The sequence below is a fragment of the Garra rufa genome, chromosome 24, assembly GCF_049309525.1.
Source record: "Garra rufa chromosome 24, GarRuf1.0, whole genome shotgun sequence".
NCBI classification, from domain to species: domain Eukaryota; kingdom Metazoa; phylum Chordata; class Actinopteri; order Cypriniformes; family Cyprinidae; genus Garra; species Garra rufa.
In genome coordinates, this window is record NC_133384.1 from 6,605,341 (window position 1) to 6,628,645 (window position 23,305).

The window sequence follows — 23,305 nt, forward strand, 5'->3', positions numbered from 1 at the left end:
AAAACTGATTATACATTATTAATCAAGATCATTAAGATCAGTAAGTTTCTTTGTTTGTTTTTTGTTATTTTTGTAAGAAATTAATACTTTAATTTCTCAAGGATGCATTAATTGTTCAAAAGACACATTACTAGTTATTTGAAACAAGATGCATCAAATAAATTGTTATATCAGTTAATAAATAAAATTAACATAAATAAGAATACAATCATAACATTATGAATATAAATAAGAATCCTAATATAATTAATATACTATAAATAATTTAATATAATAAAATGTAATAGAAATGTATAATTGATCCATAAAATATGAAGCAGCACAACTGTTTTCAACATTGATAAGGAGGAAATGTTTATTGATCACAAAATCAGCATATTAAAATGATTTCTGAAAGATTATCCTAAAATTAAACCCTAAACTTTTTATTTGTATTTTATATAATTAGATTTTATATGAAATGTATATATATTTAAATATATTAAAACAGAAAACAGCTCTTTTATGAGCAATTTATGAAATGTGTCATTGTTCAATAATTATCAATTGTATTGTTTTATTGCATTTTTAACCAAATAAATTCAGTCTTAGTGAGCATAAGAAACCTATTTGAGAAAAAATAAACACCATTTCTACCTACAATTTAAAATGAAGGCAGCCCAAAAAAAACAAAAACCTTGCTACCTACAATTTGAGACACCCCAGTTGGAATCATAAAGCAACTAGCTTTTTTCCAGAGATGGTCCATATTAACAAAAACAATAAAAAAGAATTCAAGGAACTGCCTAGTGGTTAAAACGTGAGACAAGTTGACAGATATGGAGCAAAAAAGAAAGGTAATAAAACCTCCACTTTGCTTGAAACGCACCTGTCTGTTGCTCCGTGGGAGACGGGCCAGACGCACTCCATTCATGTCGAACAGCCTGACCTGCCTGTTGTCATGTGGCAGAGCGATGATTCTTTGATTCGCTGAGACACTTATCCTGCAGGTTACAGCCAGAAAAATCAATCAGTAAACTTAAATATAAATAAGTCTATTTACACCAAATGCAGAAAGCTTACCTAACACCAATTTACAGATAACAACTTGTGCAAATAGCATCTTTTGCACTCGATCTACATAAGATGCAATTTGTTGCCATTTAATGATGCAAATAGAGCTAGAAACTATTTAAACATATTCTCACAAAAGTGAGTACACCCCTCACATTTCAGCAACCATTTTAGTATATCTTCTCAAGGGACAATACTATAGAAATTCTCTCATACTGACCACTGGATGTTCAACATGGCATCTCACAGATTTGAGAATTAGAATTGTTGCTCTCCACAAAGATGGCCAAGGCAATTAGAGGTTCAGTAACACCCTAAAACTGAGTTACACTACAGTGGTCAGGGACATACAGAGATCTTCCAAGATGGATTCCAATTGGAACAGGCCTTGCAAGGGTCGATCGACGAAGTTGAGCACTAATTCTGTGCGTCAGGTGCAGAACCTGGCTTCAAAAAACAGATGCATGAGTGCTGCCAGCATTGCTTTAAAAGTTTGAGAAGTAGAAGGTCAGACCATATGCCGCACACTGCAACAAGTCGGTTTGCATAGGCATCGTCGTCCTAAAAGGAAGCCTCATCTGAAGCTGGCTCACAAGAAAGCCCACAAACAGTTTGCTGAAGACAACCTGTCCAAGAGCATGAATTACTGGAACCATGTCCTGTGGTCTGATGAGACTATAAGATAAACTTGTTTGGCTCAGATGGTGTCCAGCATGTGTTGCGATGCCCTGGTGAGGAGTACCAAGAAAATTTTGTCTTGCCTACAGATAAAGCATGGTGGTGGTAGCATCATGGTCTAGGGCTGCATCAGTGCTGCTGGTACTGGGGAGCTGCAGTTTATTGAGGCAAACATGTATTCCATGTACTGTCCCAAACACACCACCAAGATGACAACTGCCTGGCTGAGGAAGGTGAAGGTGATGGGGTGGCTAAGTATGTCTTCAGAACTGAACCCTATTAAGCATCTGTGGAGCATCCTTAAGTGTAAGGTGGAGAAGCACCATGTGTCTAATGTCCAGCAGCTCCTTGCGGAGTGATAGAGAGAATCCCAGCAAACAACCTGTGCAGCTCTGGTCAATTCCATGCTAATGATGATTAAGGCAGATAACAATGGTGCTAACACAATATATGGCACTTTGGACAAGTTCACTTAGGGTGTACTCACTTTTGTTGCCAGCTATTTTGATAATAATGGCTGTATGTTGAGTTATTTTCAGAGGACAGTAAATCTATACTGCTATACAAGCTGCACATTGCTGAAATGTGAGGAGTGTACTCACTTTTGTGATATACTCCTGGTTCACAAGCTTGATTTTACTCCTATATTTTCAGAATATCTTTATGTTGAGGAATAAAGTTTCTGAATTTCCCAGAACTTTCTAAAACAGGCACTGTGTTGTCTCTGCTTGTTCAGAAACAACAGTCTCAGGAAGCTGTCTTACACCTCACCAACCTGCTGCTCTTACCTATTAACGGCTGAGTCTGTGCGGATGGTAGCAATCGGAGATCTCATGTTCTTCAAGTCCCACACCTTGACGGTGCGATCGTCACTTCCCGACACCACGTTGTCCCCCACGGTGAACACAGCTGACGTCACAGTGCTGAAAGAAACAAACGGATTGTCAATAAAACCTCACATACACACACACACACACACCTAACATGCTCCAATCACTCTTTAACACCTCAGGGCCAAAAATATAATTCTGAACAAACGCACACAGTTTTCACAAAGTAAACGTAAGATACCTGTACATTACTGTGTAGTAAAAGGAAGTTACAGGAGGTCAAGGATCTTGGCTGATAATGTGAAGGACACCAATTTAATGCTGATCATGAGTCACCAAAGAACTGCTGAAACCGGGTTGTGGGATGTTGTATTACTAAGATGACAATCTTGCTGTGTAATAATTGCGTTCTTGAGTGAGCCTTAACTCCAGAACGCTCCAGCAGGGATTGTCCCTGAATTAAGTGTGGCGTAAGGGACTTTGGATGAAATACATCAGCAAAATGGCAAGTCCCCTAAAAGTAACTAGCTCAGCACTCAAGTATTCTTTGAAAGCAAGATAGACTCTCTCTTTTACTGACATGAAAAATTACCGCACAGAGTGACTGGAGAGTGCTCAGGGTGATTTGGTTATCTCCATTTGTGTTCTGAAGATGAACCAAGGTCTTAGGGGTTTAGAACGACATGAGGGTGAGTAATTAAAGGAGAAGTTCACTTTCAGAACAGAAATTTACAGATGATGTACTTACTCCATTGTCATCCAAAATGTCCATGTCTTGCTTTCTTTAGTCGTTTTTCAGGATTTCTCTTCATATAGTGGACTTCAATGGTGCCCCAAGTTTGAACTTCCAAAATGCAGTTTAAATGCGGCTTCAAACGATCCCAAATGCAGTAGTAAATGATCCCAGCTAAGGAAGAAGGGTCTTATCTAGCAAAACGATCGGTTATTTATTTATTTTTATTACAATTCATATACTTTTTAACCTCAAACGCTCATCTTGTCTTGCTCTGCTTTAACAGTTTTTTCAGGTTTAAGACAGTGTATGTCGAAAAACTTTCCCTCAACTTCAAAAATCATGTCAAAATCATCCTACATTGCTGCAGAAGTACTGATCCAGTGTTTGCAAAATGAACATGCACAAAAGATCAAACACCCTTAACAAAAAAGGTAAAAAAGCAATGTCGGATGATTTTGAAGTTAAGGGAGAAAATGAGATGGGAGTTTTTTGACATACCCTACCCCGGAAAAAACAGAGTTCAGGCAGAGCAAGACAAGATGAGCGATTGACGGTAAAAAGTATATAAACAGTAATTTAAAAAAAATTGTTCCGCTAGATTTAGACCCTTCTTCCTTGGCTGGGATCGTTTACAACCGCATTTGGGATCATCTGAAGCCGCATTTAAGTATTTGAGGGCACCACTGAAGTATACTATATGGAGAAAAATCCTGAAAAGTTTTCCTCAAAAAACAATTTCTTTATGACTGAAGAAAGCAAGACATGAACATCTTGGATAACAAGGGGGTGAGTACATTATCTATAAATATTTGTTCTGGAAGTGAACTTCTCCTGTTATGACAGAATTTAGATTTTTGGGTAAACTATCCGTTTAAAGGAACACTCCACTTTTTTTGGAAATAGGCTCATTCTCCAACTCCCCCCGAGTTAATAAGTTGAGTTTAACAGTTTTGAAATCCATTCAGCCGTTCTCCTGTTCTGGCGATATCACTTTTAGCATAGCTTAGCATAGATCATTGAATCCTATTAGACCAATAGCATCACATTCAAAAATGACCAACGAGTTTCGATATTTGTCCTATTTAATACTTGACTCTTCTGTAGTTACATTGTGTACTAATACCAGCAGAAAATGTAAAGCTGTGATTTTCTAGGCCAATAAGATTAGGAACTACACTCCCATTCCGGCATAATAGTCAAGGAAGATTTCTGCCGTAATATGGCCGAAGCAGGCGGAGTAATATCATGTAGCACATGTGCAAATGCTAACCTAGCTGGGAACTAATTTCAGGCGCTGCGTGATATTACTGCACCTGCTTCGGCCATATTACAGCAACAAATTTCCGTGACTATTACGCCAGAATGTGAGTGTAGTTCCTAATCTTATCGGTCTAGAAAATCGCATCTTTACATTTTCCGCCGGTCTTAGTACACGATATAACTACAGAAGAGTGAAGTTTTAAATAGGACAAATATTGAAACTTGTTGGTCATTTTTGAATGTGATGCTATTGGTCTAATAGGATTCAATGATCTATGCTAAGCTATGCTAAAAGTGATATCGCCAGAACAGGAGAACGGCTGAATGGATTTCAAAACGGTAAAACTCAACTTATTAACTCGGGGGGAGTTGGAGAATGAGCCTATTTCCAAAAAAAGTTAAGTGGCCAATTCTTGGCCAGAATAAGCTACACTGAGGACAACACTGAGAGTTGAAATTCTATGCAGGCCTACATGTGCCTTCTGTGATGAGCCTTGAGTTGATACTGGAATTGAATCTTCCCAACAAATTATATTATTGTGATGATGAAATTAAACTCATCTTTCCCTGGTTGGAAGGACCACCCTCTGCTCCTGTACAGGGCACGAGAGCACCAGCAGCTGGGGCAAAATGAGGCAGAGAGAGTGTGTGTGTGTGATTTGAGACAGTCTGGGTGAACCGCAGGAATGTCAGCAACCCTCAGGGTCACAGCGCACATTTAACTGCTCCGCTCAGCACACACACTTCCATTTAATGGACCTTAATATTTCTAATCTATCACGTCATTCCCTGCTGACATTTCTCTCCTCTTTGTATTCCCTTCTCTCGGGAGAGCGAGGGAGAGAAAAAAGAAAAAAAAAGAAAGAAAAGGGCCGGAGTGGTGCTCCGCTCGCCTCTAGCCGTGCTAATTTGAATTGACATGATATTAAGGTTTAATTAGGGGCTAAATTCCACTGCATTAAAGATTTGGAGTTGGGTTTGGCCGTATTTAACAGCTTTGCTCGGCTCGCTCCGGCACAGTTCACATCCAAAGTGAAGCGTGGAAACGCTTTCTGACATTGTGAGTTGCCACCGGAAAGCAAGGGTGGGGGGGCGGTAGGGCCGATAATAGATTAAAAGCTTGATTAAAATCCTATTACAACTCAAATGATATTTTGGGAATGTTCCATTTCTCCTGGGACCACTGACAAGCAAGGTCGAGACTCATTAGAGGAAGAGCTGCATGTGCATTTAATAGAGATCCAGTGCTGGAGTATAATAAGCTCTTTAAAACAACGGTTAAAGTAGTTGAATCTGGTTAAAGCTCTTGCTGAGATTGGGAAATGTGTTAAAGATAGTTTGAGATGTATGAATGCTGTGAATTATAATTATGAACCACACATTTACCACACACAGATTCTCTTTCATCCATAGACACAAAAGAATCTCAGAGATTAGGAACAGATGAGTAACTGACAATTAAACAGCATAAAGGTGATCCATACAACATGTGTACCATATTTCAAGTTTTCTTAAGTCATACAACTGATTTGTATGGCCCTATGATTTCTGTCCTGGCATCACAAAATCAAAAACTGAATTTACTGTATAACGTTTGGAATGTCACGTAAATTGCCGAATTTTGGATGAATAAATACAAAGTAGGTGTGTGAATATTAAACCACAAATATACTATTTAAATAAGAATCCTGCATGTTCTATGTGAATTAATGGTGCAGACCCACAGTTTTGTTTACTAAACACATACTGAAGCATGTGTGATGTTAAGTGTTTTCAGCCTCTGTCACCTCAAAATATGACAGTACATGAACACATAAACAATCTCTAGAACTGCTCTGAGAGTCACTTCATGAGCATTTTACCATTTCTCCTGAGACCATTTCTCTTGTACAAACAAAAACTTTGAGGTCTTCACAGTAACTTGTTAAAATAAAAGTTTGGTTTAACTTAAATAAATTGTAACGGAAATGTATTACTTAATGAAATAATAGTACTACTACCACTAATAAAATTATTATTGAAAGATAATTTAAAGAATATTTACCAGAAAATATATTTACCAGAATTTATTTAGCAGAAAAATGTAAATACACAAGACAGTATTTCTAAAAAAAAAAATAATAATAATAATAAATATTTTTTTTTTCCCAAATCAATAACTTAGAGATGCTGTTGATTACTACAATTAAATGAAACCAATCAAATGGAATCCAGAAAATAAATGTAAAACACAGAATTTGGTTAAAAAAAAAAATAAAATAAATAAAACTGGATTTGAAAAACAGAGTCTAGAAAAAATAAAATAAAACTGAAATTTAGAAAAAAAAAAAATAACACAGATTTCACAGGGCCAAAATTAGATTTGTGATGACCAAAAGTGGGTATTCACCAAACATCTTGCCCTGTTCCATTGCTCTTAAGTCCTATTTGTGCCTCCAGATAAAATTTATTTAAATTAACTCTGGTATGAGACAGACAACTACCACTGTAATTAGGTGTCAATCGCTATTTCTGTGCATTGTATAGAGAAAAGCACATGGGACAAGAAAGTCATACATGTTTGAAAAAACATGAGTTAACTGAACTGTTTCAGATTAAACAAGTAGAAGTCATTTAGCAGTTCACTTGACAAGTGTCTTGATCAATGGTTAATAAATAAGCCCATACTTGGTTAAAACCTACAGCCTTTTGGCCTCCAGCCTGAATCTTTAACCACCAGTCTGAGAAACAGTGGGCTTGTCATCCAGAATTTGCGTGATCTGTCTCAAAGGAGACACCAGCTGTGATATTTCTTCAGTGAGAAACCCATTCTGACACATTCCCCAAGACAGCAGGTGTGTCTCCCTCTGTCTGTCTGAAACAGAGCACACTGGCGATACTCTCATAAGCATCCTGACAGACAGATAGTGGCTCTGACAGGAAATGCCCTGCAGATCTAAGAGGAATGAGGCAGCGAACACCACAGGCCTTTGTGTACAGTGACACTCCTGTCATGTTTCATTTGTACTGCGCCACTCACTCATTAGCATTTGCACCATTATTTGTTACTATTCCACTGCCCTTTTGAGTGCCAACATGAATGGTTACAGGTTCATAGTTCATTAATTTACACTTTTCAATACAAGTCAAGTATCAAGTCACAAGTCAAGTTCTCTTTTGGTCTCAAATACAAACCTGTGTGACCTTCACTCTCCCGTGGAACTCAAAAAGAAAAATTCTGAACAATGCACAGAAAGCATACAAGTTTCAAGGATGCCACCACATAAGTATCACAAAAGTTGCTTACATGACTTTTGCACTCTACCAAAGTTTTCTGAAGCCATATGATGGCTTTGCATGAGGACCAGATGGAAAATGTGATTGAAAATCTTAATATCCACTTTGGCACATTCAGAGGGTTCCTTTTTTTTCCATTGACTTGGTTGATACAGTTTAGCCAATAATCACCAGACAATTTGCATGACATGAGTATTCTTGGTTGAAATACAAAATAATAGGGCCTTCAGACCCAAGTTTACCTCTCTAGTCACACTCCATTGTCTATAAGCACCAGTATTTACTAGTTAGCTCTAAAAGTGCCACTCTCTAAAGTTTTCAACACTTACGTTGCTAAAAGCAGAAAAACAGTGGGCAAAGGCTTGAATGTTCCATCTAAGTGTCCATATGTCGTAATGCTGCGCTCATGGTGTGTCCTGATGCTCTAGGTTAGTGAAGTGAGACAGGCATATGTCAGCTGTACTGCACAACTGAGCTAAACTTCACTCACTATTAGAAACTGTACAACAGTTTAAAAGCTTCAGCCTGCATAAAATAGACATACATCCTGTTGTTACATATTCTAAGAGTAAAACATCTGTTAGGACTGTCCACAAAAGACCATTCAGATGTGTTCCACTGGTACTGGTGGTTTGAAATTAGCTAGATTGCTTTGGAAAACATACATACATACATACATACATACATATATACATATATATATACATATATATATATATATATATATATATATATATATATAAGACCATGATGAAATTTACAGATACTGGATTGGATATTTATGAAAATTCTGTCATTCATCCAGAAGACATTTTAATGAAAGCTGACCGATTTCAGTCCATCCACTGAAAATGCATTCACCGAAAACTTTGACTATTCAAAACAAGCACACTGCAAAAAATACTTTTCTTACTTAGATGTTTTGTCTTGTTTCAAGCCAAAATATCTAACAATTCTTAAATCAAGAAGGATTTTTTTTAGACAAGTAAAAATTATTTTCTTGTTTTCAGAAAAAAAAGGTCAAAATTTACTTAGAACAAGCAAAATAATCTTATTTCAAACAGAATACAAGATTATTTTTCTTACCCCATTGGCAGAAAACACTTAATTTTGACTTGTTTTTTTCTGAAAACAAGACAATAATGTTTACTCATCTAGAAAATCCTTCTTGATTTAATAATTTTTATATATTTTGTCTGGAAACAAGACAAAAAAAAATCTAAGAAAAGCAATTTTACAGTGCAGACCATATTTTGAGTTTCCATTTAACAAATTTGATGTAATTTATATTTGTTGATCAATGTTGAATAAAAGCCTAAATTAAATATGTTCATCATATAAAGTTATTGTTTATCTCTTAGAAAACTTATTAGATTCATTAACTTTTTAAACAGCCACAGACAGAAATCTCTTAGGTTTCATTAAAATGTCTAACTTCTTTCTTTCACTACTTGAAAGTCTTAGGGGTTTGGAATGAGGATCAGTAAATAATGACAGTTTTTATTTTTGGTGAAATACACTGTTAAAAAAAGTATAATAAAATAATAAATAAAATAGTATTGGAGAATGTTTTTAGTATTTCTAGTTCAAAATATAAGTCAGTGTTTAACTTGCTGTTTATGTAATTTTTGTAATAAATGTGATTTATTTATTATTTTTAATTGTGATTTTGAAATGATTTCTGAGTGAAAATTGTTTCAAAGTAAATCTTACACCATTTTTTCAGTGTATCCCTAATACTCAAAAGAAAGCATACTTCAACAAATTATGTTTTATTGATTCATAGAATTTAAACAGAAACACCATTTTTTTTGTCTGGAAAATGAAAAAGTTTTGCTTTTATTCTTATATTAATTTTTTATTGTTGTTTGTTAAATTTTATCACACTGAACCACTGATACTGTCAAAATAAGCTTCCAGTTTCATCAAAATGCTTACATATGTTGAAAAAGGACCAAACATTGAATAGGTTGTGCTTAAATTTTCAGGAACATCCTACAAACAAATATATGATTCAAGAACATATTTTTCAAAAATAGCTCAATATTAAAAAATTTTTCCACTACTAAAGACACAAAAAAATGTATTTCAAAGTTGCACCATTTCCTAAGTTCAGCATGACAATATTCCAGTATTGCTAAGTTTTTGTTTTTTGTGCCACAAATCACAGCCAATCTGTACATTGCTTATTATACAGCTGTGTGGAGCTAAATTTTGGACCAATAAGATTAAATTGTGATATAAATAAGAAGAAACCAAGAGACTTAATATGTGTATACGTGTACATGCATATGTGTAGCCATGCGGAGTCAACACTAGTGGAGAAAATTAAGGAAAGTAAGGTGAACAGGAAATCAGAGGGATGGGGAGTCTGAATGACAAGAAGTCTGAGTTGTCTGTGTGTGTGTATGTTAGAGAGAGAGAGAGATGGAGGTAGTCTAGCATGACTCCTGTATGCATGGACCCACAGACACGCTCAGCATGAATGAATAAAAAACCCAGCCTGTGTGAAGGTGTGTAAGTGTGTGTGTCTGGTCTTTAGGAGGTCCTCAGCTCCTGCCAGGAGCGCTGCAGAGCTCATTCATCTTACGGTCCCAGTGCAGCAGAGCATTCACTCCCACTGACAGCACAACACCCTCTCTCTGTCTCTCATGCGTGACTCAATCAACCCACACACACACACACCGCACTGTACGCCACTCATTACAACCAACAGCTGTCTCTACAGCCCACACACACACACACACACACACACACACACACACACACACACACATCTGCATGCAGAAATGCTTATACACACTGCTACTTCCTGTCAAACTTCTCATTCATTAAGCCTGTCGGTGCATTTCGAAGTCAAACTTTCTGTGTCAGGTGTTACATAGTCTGAAGAGAATGTTGCGTTTGCCCATGCAAAACTCACTGCCAACATGCACGGGTGTTGTGGGTGGTTATCAGGTTATTGTTAATTGGCTGCTAAGGTGTTCAGAGTGTTTTCTACCATGTTGCTTTGCAGTTTCTAGGTTGGCATATTGTGCAAAAGACAAAAGAGTGCTTCCAGAAGTATGATATTCTGAGATTATAGTGAGATATTTAGGGCCCTATGAAATCTGTTAAATTTTTTTCCCCATATACAATACATTATTCTTTATTCTGTTTTGGTTTAATTGCATTTTAATATTCAAGAAGGAGGTCAATCAATTGAATTCATACACTTTACCAATTTAATAAATTGCTACTGAATGCCTAATGGGGTTGGAATGATATGAGAGATGACAATTTTCATTTTGGGTGAACTACACTTTTATTAACTACACACTTCCTGTATAACTAAACAAAATTATTTTTCGAAGTTGTAAATAAAACAGATTATTGGAGTACGTTATCGGTCTTTCTACCCAATGTTTTACAAAGCATTTCTTTGTGATTATTTGTGAAATGTAAGCATTTCAAAGTAAAAATTATTTAAAAGTAAATCGTACACCATTTTATTAAAATGTTAACAATAATAGGGCCCTATGAAAGGTTTTATTTATTTATTTGTTTGTTTTCAAAAATTCAGTGTCGTCTGTTTTAACTTTTCTGGATTTTATGTTTTACAAATACAAATGATTGTAAATGGTAAAAAAAAAGCATAAAACTTTTAATCATCAATTTAATTTAATTTAAATCAAATTAAATGATCAATTCCTGAAAAAAAAAGTGTGGTATTGTAATATCCTTACATACTTTTTTTTAAAAAACTGTAATATTATTAATGTAATTATTACTTTGAGAAGTAAAATAATTACAATAAAACATATTTCTGTCATAATTTCTACAATTAAACCAAACTTCACTGTTAATTCATACAGAAACATGTAGACGTACATATTCATATTTGAATGACAGTGTACACATCATCTAAATTTTGCCAAATTCCATGACATTTCACATTAAACAGTAAAGTCCTTTTTTATCACTTTTATTTTCCATTTTATGATTCTGCAATTCCGTCTGCATTTTCAGCTTTGTGTAAATCATAAGACCCTAGATTTTTTTTCATTTCATCACCTGCCAGGCAAAAGTTGCAAAGCTGATGACTTAGAAAAACAACTGCACACTTTTTCTCAATAAGCTACATGATTTGAGATATAATTCATGTCTAAAGTACTACATTTTGTAATAATAAAGATGTTACTAAAGCTTATATAAAGCTTATATTTTCCTAAAGTGACTTTCTCAGACATTTCGACATTTTGCCACTCCAATGAGAAAAAACTGTGAAAGTCTGATACACAGGTGTCTGTGTTGAGTGTTGCTCAGGGCTCAGTGACGAGTGAATTCAGCGGCTCAACACAATTAGCTGCGTCTCATCAACTCTGCATTTCATAACCCGACAGCACTGAAATCAATCTGATACTCCACTCACATACACAAGTTCTTCACATATACAAGTCTAGAGAAAAGTGGCTTTGCCTTATGATTTTTTGTTTAATTGACAGGTAACACCCATTTCATCTACACTGTACTGTTCATTAACATAAGCATAACAGTAAAAAGAAAAAAAAGTGTATATTTATTTTTTCTTAAAGTTAACAAAAACAAAAAAGTGAAATTATGTGCAAGTTTCACTTATACACATTTTTCGAATAAAACAGTTGACATTTAATTTTAGTTTTTAAAGTTTTAGTAATTTTGTTGTGTGTTTTTGTCATTTTTAGTAGTTCTAGTATTGTAACTAGTAGTTATATTATTATTGTATAGTTAAGTAGTTAGTGGTATATATATAGTGACTCTGGACCAAAAACATAAGTTGCACAGGTATATATGTAGCAATAGCCAGCAATACATTGTATAGGCCAAAATTATTATGCCAAAAATCATTAGGATATTAATAAAGATCATGTTGATGAAGACATTTTGTAAATTTCCTACCATAAATATATAAAAAATTTAATTTTTGATTAGTAATATGCATTGCTAAGAATTTCATTTGGTCAACTTTAAAGACGATTTTCTCAATATTTAGTTTTTTTGCACTCTCAGATTCCAGATTTCAAATGGTTGTATTTCGGCCAAATATTGCCCTAACAAACCATACATCAATGGAAAGCTTATTTATTCAGTCAATGTACAAATCTCAATTTCAAATTGCCCCTTATGACTGGTTTTGTGGTCCAGGGTTACATACATATACGTTTTGTTTTGTTTTTTAGTTTTAGCTATTGTAGTACATCATGTTATAAATGTTATAGTTAAATTTCAGTTAACATTTATTTTATTTTCAATTAATATTTTTTAATTGTTTTAATCATTTTCATACTGTAAATCATGAAATAGTTTATTGTTCTTTGTTTAGATTTATAAAAATCATATTTTTCTGATACATTTTTAATAAATAAATAAATATAAATGTTATAAAAATAGAAAAACAATGTTTAGGAGAAATTAAATGTTAATGTTAAAATGTTAAGATAAATGTTAAGATTTTTATAAAAACACCTCTTTAATATTATATAATAAAAATTTCATAAAAGTTGGTTATTTTTTTTAGTGTTTTAAAACCATGACCATTTTCAAAGTACAACAAAAAAGTAATACAACAGAAAAAGATAAAAACCTCTCAAATGGATTCAGTTTTGACACTGTTAGAAATTTCTTTGAGGGTGGTTGTTTTATTTTATTTTATTTTATATTTTATTGTATTTTATTTTCAAGCAACATTTAATTGTTTTAATCATTTTCATACTGTAAATCATGAAATAGCTTATTGCTATTTGTTTAGATGTTTATCTTTAAATGCATTTTTAAAATGCATTTATAAAGATCATATATTTTCTGATAAAATTTGAATAAAAATGTTATAAAAATAAATGAAAAAAACAATGTTTAGGGGAAATTAAATGATAATGTTAAAATGTTAAGATAAATATTAAATATTTCAAAAAGTTGGTTATTTAGTGTTTTAAAACCATGACAGCTATCTTGGCTATTTTCATAGTACAAAAAAAAAGTAATACAACCAAAAAAAAAAAAAGATAAAAACTCTCAAATGGATTCAGTTTTGACACTGTTAGAAATTTCTTTAGGGTGTTTGTTTTATTTGATTTTATATTTTATTGCATTTTATTTTCAAGTAACATTTTAAAATAGTTTTAATCATTTTTTATACTGTAAATCATGAAATAGTTTATTGTTCTTTGTTTAGAATGTTTTTCTTTAAATATATTTTTAAAATGCATTTATAAAAATCATATTTTTCAGATTATATTTTAAATAAATAAATAAATAAATCTGTTATAAAAATACATAGAAAAACAATGTTTAGGAGAAATTAAATGTTAATGTTAAAATGTTAAGATTTTTATAAAAACACCTCTTTAATATTATAGAATAAATATTTCATAAAAGTTGGTTATTTGGTTAGTGTTTTAAAACCATGACAGCTATCTTGGCTATTTTCATAAAACTCTCAAATGGATTCAGTTTTGACACTGTTAGAAATTTCTTTGAGGGTGTTTGTGGAGTAATATAATTTCCTAAGTTCCTAATTATGGTACATTATTGCTTGAATATGACTGCTTTGAGTAATTAACGAACTGAATGAATTGTGTGCGGCTGCAGATGACCCAGCGATCTTCGTCAGAAATGCGCAAGAGCCAAATGAAGAATCAGCGAGTGGAGATATCAGAGAGCCTCCTGTCAGTCTGAATGAGAGTAAAGGACAGTAATTGACTTTGCACGGAGCCACTGACAGTGGGAAGCGTGCGGCAGTACGGCGGCTAATCTCATTACGCTGATTGTCTATTTGAGAGCATTACGCTGGGATCTGACGGAATTATACATGTTGGGCTTGAACATAATGAGCAGCGTGTAATCCCTGGTAATCAAAGACTGCAGCGCCTCCTCATTCCTGCTTTAACCAGCAATAACCACCACGCAACTGATTTCACACACCACCAAAACACAGCTCACACTGCAGCTGGTGACATGTATTAGAGAGTGAGAAGGACTGCTGTGGGAAAACCGAAGACAGACAGAGAGAACGCTGAAAATAAACGACACACAGCGAGACAGCAAAGGAATCACTTTAATTTGGCTCGAAAAAATGTATGTAAATGAAATTAAAGTGAGGTGAGAAATAAGTGTTGAGAAATGAACTGTTACTGTAATTGCTGTCAATGCACTGCCATCTTGTGGTCAGAGTGAATAAAAGAAGAGACACTTAAGAAGGCATTTCTTAAAATAATTAAATTAATGCCAAGGTTATTTATCAACTAAATTAATTTCTAAAATGTATACTTTTGAATATTTGTCTTAATTTTTTGTGTGTTCCAAGTATGAAACGAGGTCATTATTTCAAATCACTCAAATCACACAAATATCAGTGTTATTTTAGGTTTTATTATATACTATTATAATATTTATTAATATTTTGAATTAGCTTGTTTTTGTAATTTCTATTTATTTATTTTTTTGTTTTTTAATTAAATTTAGCTTTTATTTTTTGTTTAGTTTTAGTAATTTTGGTACTTTAACTTAAACTTAAATATAGTAATTTTAGTACTTAAACTTATTTCAGCTAGTTGATGTTTGTCTATAATCGAAATAAAACAAAATATATAAAAAAACGTCCACTATACTATTTTTTTCAAATTGTTCTAAATTAAATAAAACTATGTTTTAGTCATTTTAGTACTTATTTCAGTTAACTGTCAATGCAACATTTCTAACATTTTCATTTTTATTATTTTATTATTTAGTTTTTCATGTAATATATCATTTTGTTTCAATAATAAAAATTATTTTATTAGCTTTAGTTAACAAAAACACTAGTATTTATCAGCCATAATTATTTCTTCCCAGTCATATATTTTCATATTTTCCAATACTTGATTAAAAATACATTTTGTTGTCTCCACTAGATATGTTAAAGTCTCGCTTTCAAAATCACAAGCTACAGCCTTTCACTAAAAAATTGCCAGGCGTAAAACTGTTGAGAACCTTACAGATTTTGTCCTTTATATTCTCGCTTCGGTGATGCAACATCAAAAAAGTGTTGCCACACCGAGTTCTGGAGTTCCGACAATAAAGTCTTTTGGCTTGCTAGCAAAATGTCAGATACTAAGTTGTTGGCCGCCAGTCACTGAACTTAACTTTAGAAAAGCTTTTGCATCACTTAGATTTTATTTTTACTCTCATTTGGCACCAAGTTTTACTTCCATTTGGCACTCGGCAGGTGTTAATTTTGTACCATATTTTATGTAAACAGTCAAACATCTGGTATATAAAACTAGAGATCATGTGACTTACTCAGTGTGGCCCTGGAAGACATTCACTGAGTGGATGGAGGGATCTCTGAAGTCCCACAGGCGGAAGGTGGTGTCCCTAGATGAGGTCACCACCAGACGCTGAGTAGGGTGAGTACAGCAGTGGGTCAACTCTTGATCGTGACCTGCAAACACACCACATACACACACATGTAAAACACAGCTATGTGACCCTAAAGGACAAAGGACACCAATAAAGCCACAAAAGCAACCCATATGGAAGTCAGTAAGAGCGGTGGCTTGTTTACCTGTGAGGGTGTGCACCAGCTCTGAGGTTTCTACATCATAGAGGTTGGCGGCTCTATCCCAGGATGCAGTGACCACCTGCTTTCCTCCCACCAGCCAATCAGCTGCGATCACCACCCCCTGATGGCTCTTCAAGGTCGTTGTGGCGACACGGATAGTGGGGCATTCATTGGGCCCATCTGCCTCCCCGTCGGCCTCGTCTTTATCAGAGAAGTCCACGTCATCGTCCAGCGAGGCCTGATTCACAGAGGAAATAGTAACCATTAAAATAAAGCCATGTTTAAAAGAATGGAAAGGTAAAATAAGTAAATGAATGAATAAATTAAATTATGTGTTTACTAGGGATGCACCGAAAGTTCGGCAAACACAATTATTCAGCCAAAAATAGAAAAAGAAGCTCTTTCGGTTTTCGGACGAATAAGCGAAAATGCAGAATAAATTATACAGAACGATGACGTGACGCAATCAAATAGAGGCACGCACTACTGCAGCAAACATGTCGGCAGTGTGGAAGCATTTAAAACTGTCAGAGAAAGACGCAAAAATCATTACAAGCACGAACACATCGAGACCATTTAGTATCGCATCGCATGTCTTCCATGAGAACAGAAAGGGGTGGTTGTTGCTGGTTACTGTATGATGACTGAAATTGCAAAATGGCCTTAAACCATTGGTAAATAATTTACAGAATGTTATGTTGTCTAATACACACATGAATTGTATTTATTCTGACATCGCTGCACGAACTCGTTAGCCAGGGTTCAAAGTCCAAAGCGCGAGGAAAATCTGTGCTGAAACAGCGCAATGAGAATCATTCATAAATCTCCTGCTGTCAGCAAAAAGCAGTACTGAGGTCTTCTTACAGGTTTTCGCCAAAATAAAAGTCAACATTCATAAATGTTAGCCTCGTAATTTTACTGTTGTTCTGTAAAATAAAATTAAAAAGTAAGACAAAAATAATGATAACAGCTCTATTAATACATTTATTATAACATTCTCCTTTCCTCAGCAAGGCTGCATTTATTTGTACTTTAAAAACACAAGCCTGATTCAAGAAGGGGGTCTTAAAAATGGTCAACTTATTAATTTTAAGTTAAACTGTGCTTTGTTGGTAGTCTATAATGTCTAAAAGAACGCTACAAATATTCAGTGCTAAGTAAATATTTTTAAATTGTTGTTGTGTAATTGATTTTTTTCTTTGAAAAGCAAGACAAAACTGTAAAAAGCAAATATTGGCTATTTATGCAATGGTCAAATAAATACATGGAGGAAAAAACACGAAAAACCATGCAATTTAGTTCGGCTTCGGCCAGGAACGTTCATTTCGGTGCATCCCTAGTGTTTACAGCCATTTACTGAACATTTAAAAGCTATTCTATGTTATTTTTGCTAGTAAAATTAAAACGCAAAATACAAAAATAACTTATTGGTTTATTAGAATGTACTTGGTTAAAGGACTTTTTTAATTAATAAAAGTTAATGTAGTTTTAAATACAAAAAAATGGTAATATAACAGAAAAAAATATGTAATACTTGTTTTGTTTTTTTAAGCATATTTCCAAGTAAAACTGAATATTTAGTGTAGGGAAAAACATAGGATAAGCAACAATGTTTGAGATGTGGAGAAAAGGTTTATATTTTTATGAAATATTAAAACAAGTAACTTCTTTAAATGAGTGTTACTGCATTAGGTGAGATTCTGGAGGAGCATTGTTATATAAAGTAATGTTCACAGGCAAAAATGCACACAGAAATATGAAAGGGGTGTGTGTGTGTGTGTGTGTGTGTGTGTGTGTGTGTGTGTGTGTGTGTGTTTTAACACTCACACTGATGTCTGCTGGGGGCTGAGGAAGCGGCAGCTGTACCATGTAACGCCAGATGTGTGCCGTCTGGTCCCCGGACGCTGTCAGGAAACAGACAAAACAAACACAGATGCTGCATTATATAAAAAAGGACAGTCATCTATCAAATCACATTTAAAAGCATCTGACAGGTGGGGGGGAAGATACAAATAGAGATATGAAAAAAAAAATATTATTCAGTCTTATGGAAAAATAAATATTAAAAGACAATATTGCCTTCAGTCATGGGATAAATAAATCATCATTAACAGCTTCATAGTAAAAGATGTGACTCCTGCATCAGCAAATGCTCAGGTACATGCAGTTTTTAATGTGTAATAAAAGCTTATAACCACTGGACGGCGCCATCATGCATCAGCAACAAATTATTTAATGAAAATGACCATATTTGCTTTCTTATTACACATTCTTGATATAACGTACGTATGTGATTAATGATGCATAATATTCTCTAAATTAGTGACGTACCAAAACCAAAAGTACAGTTTTCATTAAAACGAAAACCGAAATTAAAAGTTAATTGGATTCAGAAATAAATTAATTAGTCATATTTATTTAATAATCAACACTTAAAATGTAACCCTGGACCACAAAAAAGTCATAAGGGTAAATTCTTTGAAATTGAGATTTATACATCATCTGAAAGCTGAATAAATAAGCTTTTTTGGATAGAACAGTATTTGGCCGAGATACAACTATTCGAAAATCTGGAATCTGAGGGTGCAAAAAAAAATTAAAAACTGAGAAAATCGCCTTTATAGTTGTCCAAAATGAAATTCTTAGCAATGTATATTACTAATATAAAATGTTTTGATATATTTATGGTAGAAAATTTACAAATTATCTTAATGGAACATGATCTCTACTTAATGTCCTAATGATTTTTGGCCATAAAAGAAAAAAAAATGATCATTTTGACCTATACAACGTATTGTTGGCTATTGCTACAAATATACCCATGCTACTTAAGACTGGTTTTGTGGTCTAGGGTGACAAATAAAAACTAACTGGGTTGTATAAAATATTTAAATTGTACATGAAACTGTTTTTATTTTCCACTCTCAATTCAATGTTGAAAAAGCATTTACACAGTGGCTGTACTTTTTTTTCATAACAGATTTGTTTAAATATAAATAAGTACAAAAATACAATTAATATGTAATGTAAAATTGTCACCTTAGAATTATAAGGTTCTATCTGCGTTCCGAGTGGTTTTGAGATATTGAGCTTCAAAGTTTTTGCATTCTATATAGCAAAAATGATATGGGGAACAAGTCTCTTTCCTACATGAGAATGACAGAGACCCTAAATGTATTCTAAATGTACAATATCAAAATCCTCTAAAATTTTCAAATGGGGATTTTGGGAACAGGTCAAATGCAGATAGAACCTTCTAATTCTAAAAAGTCGTTTTCTGCTTGGAATTATAAGGTTCTATCTCACAAAACATTAATTAAAGCAACAATTTTCAAGAAATGAAAGTAGACAAAAATATTTTTTTCTTAAGTTAGGCATAAAAAGCAGTGCTGAATATTTTGTCCAGAGCAGATGTTAATTTTATGATTATAGTGGGTAATTAAACACATTATTGCAGAAACAGTTTAAAAAAAGCAGCTACTCTAATCCATCTGACCGGGACTTTATTTCACAAAAAAGCCATATTCAACCATATTGGAATATGACTATCGTTTTCAACATCTTTAATAACAACAGTTTGATCGCTATTGACCACATTCACCATCAAACGACAGTGACACTTATATTTCATTATGTACTTTACATTATGCATTTGCTCTGCAGTAAAGCCATTCAAGCCAGTTGCAGATAATATTATTTGTTTTATGCCGGTAATATAATGCCGGTAGCGGTAATTATGAGTAAAAAAAATCAGGCCATCATTATGTTTTAAACAGTGCCGCTTTGAGGAATAAATGTGAATTGCACTTATTAATTCTACAGACGTGTTATTATTGTTGTTTTACGTGCAATATTTCCTGCTGTTATGGAGCAGTCCGGGCCACATGACAAAGAAAGTTGATTCTGATTGGTCCTCTTGTTTGCATTGGAAGTGCTGATTGGCTCACAGATAGAACCTTATAGAACCAAGTTATAGTTCGACTTTGTAGATAGAACCTTTTTCTTTTCTAAATAAAAAGTCCTAAAATGTACACAACTTTTAAAAAAACATCACATAATGTAAATAAGTTGTCACAGAATAAGAATATGTGAAAAACTCAATTTTGACAAAAATGTCAGATAGAACCTTATAATTCCAAGGCGACGAAATGTTTATGGCCATTGAATGGCTTTCCTGGAGTAAATGTATGTGACATATTGTTTACAAGCTGTTTTAGTGACGTCTTTGCACAGTTGAAACACTGACAGACGCATTTCAGTAAGTTGTGCCATTTCTTTCAACAGACTTTCTGATGTTCACTTATGTTTATTTTATGCTATAACTAGTATTAAAGCGGAGGATGATCAGTTCACACGTCACTTAAATTGAAACGGCTACAGCGATCTGTCACACCGCATTAAAGAGTGTCAATATTTGAAAGTTGATACCTTGTTTCTTATTAAAAGTAACAAAGCTTATTGTGCTTATTGGAGGGTAGTTGCGATACAAGTAATGTTTAGTGAAGTTTTGTTCAGTCGTGAACTGAAAACAGCAAAAACTATTTACGTTTCATCTATACTGAATATATATATTATGTTTCACATGAAAAATGTGTGAACCCCATTGAATGTGCTGTTTTATACCTGTAAGTGCCATCTGCTCTGTGGGGTGGAACTTAATGGAGTTGACTGCAAGAACAGAAAACCACAAACATTCATTAGAACCAATGCTCAACACTAACCAATCCCACAACATGTCAAATCTGAAGATATGCCAACCTCCAAATGAAAGTTCACAAAATTGACACAAGTATTCACACATAAACATCACATGAAAAGAGCTTCACACCTGATCCAGCGTGACCAGCATATTTTAGCAGGCACTTTCCAGTCTCAATACTCCATAACATGGAACAGTGATCTAAAGAATAAAGAATGACAGGAATAAACCATCAGAAATAAATTACATTTTAAAATATATTCATATAGAAAACTGCTATTTTAAATTGTAATATTTCACAATATTACTGCTTTTACAAATAAATTCAGCTTTGGGGAACATAAGAGGTGAGCATAAAGACAGTCTTGTATCAGTAACAGTGGTGTATCAGTGTATCATTGTACAGTGTAACATTACATAAACATCTGTCTAAATTAATCCAGCTAATTTAAATGCATGGTTTTTTTTTAGACAAAATAACTGAACTGAATTAAAAATGTGACCCATTCTGGCAAAATGAGTCGGAATGAGCAAATGTTCAAAAATTAGTTATTTTTATTTTAATGGACTATGTGAAAATATCTTCAAAATTATATGTGACCCTGGACCACAAAACCAGTCTTAAGTCGCTGGGGTATATTTGTAGCAATATCCAAAAATACATTGTATGGGTCAAAATTATTGATTTTTCTTTTATGTCAAAAATCATTAGCAAATTAAGTAAAGATCATGTTCCATGAAGATTTTTTGTAAAATTCCTACTGTAAACCTATCAAAATGTAATTTTTGATTAGTAATATGCATTGCTAAGAACTTAATTTGGACAACTTTAAAGGTGATTTTCTCAGTATTTTGATTTTTTGCACCCTTAGATTTCAGATTTTCAAATAGATGTATCTCGGCCAAATATTGTCCTATCCTAGCAAACCATATATCAATAGAAAGCTTATTTATTGAGCTTTCATATGATGTATATATCTCATTATTGTAAAATTTAACCTTATGACTGGTTTTGTGGTCCAGGGTCACATATATGACTTGTTAGAATTGGACAAAAGAAGGCGATAGAGTCAACAGAATAGATTTTGAGAAAAATCGAGGTAAAGTTTTCTGAAGATTCCAAAGCAAGTTCACCAAGCATATTTTTCCTCCAATTCTTTTCTTAATAATAATTACTATACTATTAATCACAATATAGCTAATTTTTATTTTATCTCTGTTACTAAAAATAAAAAGAAAGATGCTTTTAAAGTTTAATTAACATTGAGACAGACGTTAAACACATATTTTGTTTTCAACATATTCACTATATGGGTTTGAAAATCATATTTCACTGGTTCGGTCTTATGTCTTATGATTTACCAGCTGAAGCTGTGCCCAGAACCAGCGGCTGAACCCGAGTCACGGCCAGGTCCCATATCCCATCCCTGTGTCCCACATACTCCTTAACCAGCTGACACACTGCACGAGATGTGGTGGCTTTAAAACTGGACACAATCTGAGGAGCGGACAGGAGAGTGAGCATTGGATCAGCATTTGATTCTCACATACACACGCACACACAGATCTAACTACAGAGCGACAGTAAGCAGCGCAGAAGCATGGGGAATCAATACTCAAACCATACATGACTGTAACACCTCTACACTTATGACACACATCATGTGGTTATACTGCTGGATTGTATGAACACACTGCATTCAGTCATACAGTCTCTCAAACAAGATCAATGTCTATGAAAGGAGAGCGTAGTCAATACTTCTGAAATGAGAACGTTCAAATTAAAACACCCTAACAAACAAAAATAAGCAATAAAACAAGAACAGCACTCAAAAATAATTAAAATATGTGACCCTAGACCACAAAACCACTCTAAGGTAGCAATAGCCAAAAATACACTGTATATGTCAAAATGATCGTTGTTTTTTTATGCCAAAAATCATTAGGATATTAAGTAAAGATCATGTTTGATGTGATGTACATGTATATCAAAACGTCATTTTTGATTAGTAATATGCACTGCTGAGAACTTCATTTGGAAGAGAACTTCATCAACTTTAAAGGCTATTTTCTTAATATTTTGATTTCTTTTTGCACCCTCAGAATCCAGATTTTTTTAAATAGTTGAATCTCCGACAAGTATTGTCATATCCTAACAAATTACATATTAATGGAAAGCTCATTTATTCAGCTTTTAGATGATATACATCTCAATT

General features: G+C 33.8%; 1 protein-coding gene across 4 annotated transcripts in view; it reads right to left on the minus strand.

Moving 5' to 3' along the window:
* wdr37 (WD repeat domain 37) overlaps positions 1-23,305 on the minus strand; it is a 48,927-nt gene that overhangs the window by 3,393 nt on the left and 22,229 nt on the right. For all 4 annotated transcript variants that reach the window (XM_073830459.1, XM_073830460.1, XM_073830461.1 and 1 more), the window contains 8 exons: positions 22,452-22,587; positions 21,219-21,290; positions 21,014-21,058; positions 18,218-18,294; positions 16,394-16,628; positions 16,129-16,270; positions 2,520-2,654; positions 869-983 (listed from right to left, as the gene is read on the minus strand). In XM_073830459.1, the coding sequence (XP_073686560.1) occupies positions 869-983; positions 2,520-2,654; positions 16,129-16,270; positions 16,394-16,628; positions 18,218-18,294; positions 21,014-21,058; positions 21,219-21,290; positions 22,452-22,587 (957 nt within the window). The remainder of the gene's footprint in view (positions 1-868; positions 984-2,519; positions 2,655-16,128; positions 16,271-16,393; positions 16,629-18,217; positions 18,295-21,013; positions 21,059-21,218; positions 21,291-22,451; positions 22,588-23,305) is intronic.